At 41.0% G+C, this 3,709-nt stretch overlaps 1 protein-coding gene across 1 annotated transcript; it reads left to right on the plus strand.

The window, feature by feature from the left end:
* Positions 1–429: 429 nt before the first annotated feature.
* Positions 430–906, plus strand: LOC122050566 (RING-H2 finger protein ATL40-like). The gene has a single exon (XM_042611462.1). The coding sequence runs from the start codon at positions 430–432 to the stop codon at positions 904–906; it is 477 nt and encodes a 158-aa protein (XP_042467396.1).
* The last annotated feature ends 2,803 nt before the right edge of the window (positions 907–3,709 follow it).

Raw genomic sequence — 3,709 nt, forward strand, 5'->3', positions numbered from 1 at the left:
CAAACTAATAAATTTTAACGTTCGTCCAATTAACTTGTATATATAATTTTTTTTAATGAGCTCATGCATTAACTCGTCTAATCCTTTGTCCATCTTAGATGGAAAATTTCCTGATTTACCATGATACAGGTTGGCCCGCCCCGTCATGGGCCAACCCTGAGCTTTCATTTCTTTCAATAAACCCAGCTCGGTTCTTCATGCGACCGTAGAGGGTCGAATGTTGAGCACATGGCCAAAGTCAAACTTCTAGAAGCAACCAACACCAAAAAGCGCCGAGTAAAAAAGGTACGCTAGCTTCCAATGTAGCCATGAATAACGTGTGGTCCCACGTTGACCCATCCAACCCGCTTCCATTATTGTGTAGGCGTGCGAACGCGTTGAGTATAAATTTATGCTCCATATTCAATATCCAAAGGAGAAGCTATACCGATGACGTTTCCTCTCGTCGTCTTCTGCGTCGCACTGCCATGGCCGGTGGTGCTGCTGGTCAAGACCCTCGCTCGCATCCGCTCCTTCCTCGTCGTCACCCTCGACGCACAAAGCTCCATCCCTCTTCCTCCTCCGCTGCCTCCGTCGCTCGTCATGGCCAAACTCCCGGTGGTCCAACTCCAGGCCTCCGCCGCCGGCGACGCCTGCGCCTTCTGCTTGGAGAGGCTGCAGCCGCAGGATGAGGTCCGACTGCTCGCCAACTGCCGCCACACCTTCCACCGCGCCTGCACCGACCGCTGGGTCGCCAAGGGCCAGGCCCAGTGCTGCCCGCTGTGCCGGTCAGACATTTTGCCCCCTCCAGCTGCAGCGCCATCGATGGTGGTTGGAACGTTAACGTACGTGCTGGTCGAGATATACACGCAAGCTAGGGAAGCGATGGAGACGTGCGTGCATGCATGGCGATATGTATGGAGTTAGTTGAAGTGTGAAATCTGGTGTGGTTATACGTCAATAGAACAATTAATAATGGCAGAAATTTCTTTAGAATAAAAGGGATTTGTTGTATTTAATAAATAAAATTAAGTAAGTAAATAAATAAATGTGCTTCGTTGAGAGTGGTTGGAACACGAGGCATTAATGTAGTTAATTGGTTGATTAGATTTCAGTTCTAAAAGTTCTCCAATCAACGAAAGATGATCTTATACACCTAAACAAATGTTCAATTCGAAATAATTGCAAAATTGTTTTGGATGTTAGAACTTGGACTTTAAGCGATAAAAGAATCGATAGTAAACCATTGTCGATATATAGCTTTTTGCATTAGGTCTTGCATCTTTACATATATCATTACTGAAGGATATCTAATATCATGGCTTCTAGGATTGAAGATAGGCTTTAAATTTTCTAAAAATATCTTAAATTCATAGTTGTCGGTATGACACCTAGCTAGACATTTTATTTAAATACCTTTATTCATGGTGAGGAAATAATGTTTCTAGAGCAGTTGTTTGGATTCATTTATCTACTGTTTCAACTAAATACCATGGTTAGTCAAACCATCAGTCAACGAACAATCTGATAAGCGTGCTTGTCAGAGGTCATCAATGAAGAGGATGAGGAAATCTTGAAATGCACTTCAACGGAGGGTTATATGGCCACTGGGGAGATCCCAACAAGCCACTCCAATGCTCATGCAAGTTAGGGTTTGCTCGAGCTAGTATGTTGGAAGAAGAAGATGAAGAACAAGGAGAGAATATGATTGAGTTGTTGAGAGTTCTGAATCCCTTTCCATTACCTTCATGAATGTTTATATAGCTATCATGAGAGCATCTCCATGTTAGCTACTACAGAGCATGCTCCTCCATCATCCTCGTATGAGCTAGTGAGGGGACCAGATCTGAGAGTCCTTAGTTGTTTCTTCATTCACAAAGCGCCACGTGTTTGTAGGGGGTATCTAAGAAACCAGTCCTGATAGTCCTCCATTCATCCCATGACATGTGTGTAAGTACCCCGAGTTAGTTTTGATATTGATCAATCGAGTTAAGTTAGACCATGTGTGTTTAATGTTAGGATACACTTTGGAAGCTAGAGGGGCTAATGGGGATGATTAACTCCAATCGCTTTGTTGATGATGATTTGCAGGGGACAACGTGAAGAGATCGCTAAAACTAGAATTTACTTGGTATCCACCTCCTTGAGGTGACTAATCCAAGGATCCACACAGTGCACACACCCCACTATGAAAAGCACTCCTCTAAAATAATCTAGAGGTGGAGAAACCTTGTACAAACTCATATACAAAAATACAATGAAAATAAGATGGAAATACACAATAGAATTGAGAATATTATTTTCTTGATCTCTTGTTGCTTGAAATGTCTCTTGTAGACTCAAAAATGCAATAACACTTCTCTTGTAGTCTTCCAATAACTGGTGGTGAAGAGTGGAGAAGAAGAAGTTTATTTGAATCCTTGTGAACGTCTTTATATCTATGGATTAGGGCTCTCAATCGATTAGCCTTACCCCTAATCGATTTCCACGTAAGATCCGAGTAAATCTAGCCATCCAAACCTAATCGATTGGGAAACTCACTGTTCATCGTGAAGAAACACTCTGAATAGATCACTTGATCGATTGATAGTTTCAATCTATCACCTAATCAATTAAGAAGTTCACTGTTCGCTTACAAACTCTCCTAATTGATTATCCAATTGATTGGGGAAGATCTTGATCGATTACCCAATCGATCAAGACACTTTTTATATTGTGCTTCATCAACCAATTAATTACCTGATCAATTTACTCCTCCAATTGATTACCTAATCGATTGGTAAGTAATAAATGTGTAGAGCTCTAAACAAGCTTCGTTTCACATTTGAGATCTTCTCATTCCAATATTCGAGTCAAAAGTTATGTCTTTCGGAAGTTTGCTACGTCGGAACTTCCTGGTTTCATGTTAACTCTTGTTAGACTTACGACCAGTAAGTGTCCAGCCAACCTCTTTGACCCACTTGGACTTTCTCTTTGCCAAATTCTTGTTGGACTTCTGATCACCAAGTACGGTTCTCCTTGACTCACTTGAATACTCTTTCTTAACCTCATTTAGGACTTTTCTTTGCCAACGTGCGGTCCTTCTTGACCCACTTGGACCTTCCTTTGCCAATGTGTGGTCTTCTTTAATTCACTTAGATTTTCCTTTGCCTAATTGTAGTTAAGACTTCCCTTTGCTAACATTTGATTCTTCTTGACCCACTTAAACTTTACTTTGTCTAACAGCAGTTAGGACTTTCTTTTCCCAACGTGCGGTCCTCCTTGACCCACTTAGACTTTATTTTCCCTTAACCATAGTTAGGATTTCCCTTTGCCAATGTATAGTCCTCCTTAACGTATTTGGAGTTTGCCTTGTCTAACCCTCAAGTTAGGACTTTACCAATTAAGTATCTGGTCCTTCATGACCTACTTTAAGGAAGACCTCCCCCTCAAAACATACACTAACTTCTATCATTACACCAACAATGATTTAAAGTTTCTAAACCTTTAGGAAAATCAAAATTAAAGTTTTTGTTGGGACCTTGATTACCAGCTAGAGAGAGAGGGATTAAATAGATAGTCACCCAAATCGTTCACTTTCTCAGTATTTGTTAGTGCACAATGGTAATACAAAACTAAGACGAATACAAAAGCTAATACTAAAAACAAGAAAGAAAATAATCAAACTGCTAATATGTTGATTTAATGTGGTTATGAGATGATGCTCCTAGTCCACAACGTATCCGTGAGG

The sequence above is a fragment of the Zingiber officinale genome, chromosome 3A (assembly GCF_018446385.1).
Source record: "Zingiber officinale cultivar Zhangliang chromosome 3A, Zo_v1.1, whole genome shotgun sequence".
Taxonomy (NCBI): Eukaryota; Viridiplantae; Streptophyta; class Magnoliopsida; order Zingiberales; family Zingiberaceae; genus Zingiber; species Zingiber officinale.

Coding starts and splice junctions, on each gene's coding strand:
- LOC122050566 (XM_042611462.1), top strand. CDS start 430: ATGACGTTTCCTCTCGTCGTCTTCTGCGTCGCACTGCCATGGCCGGTG.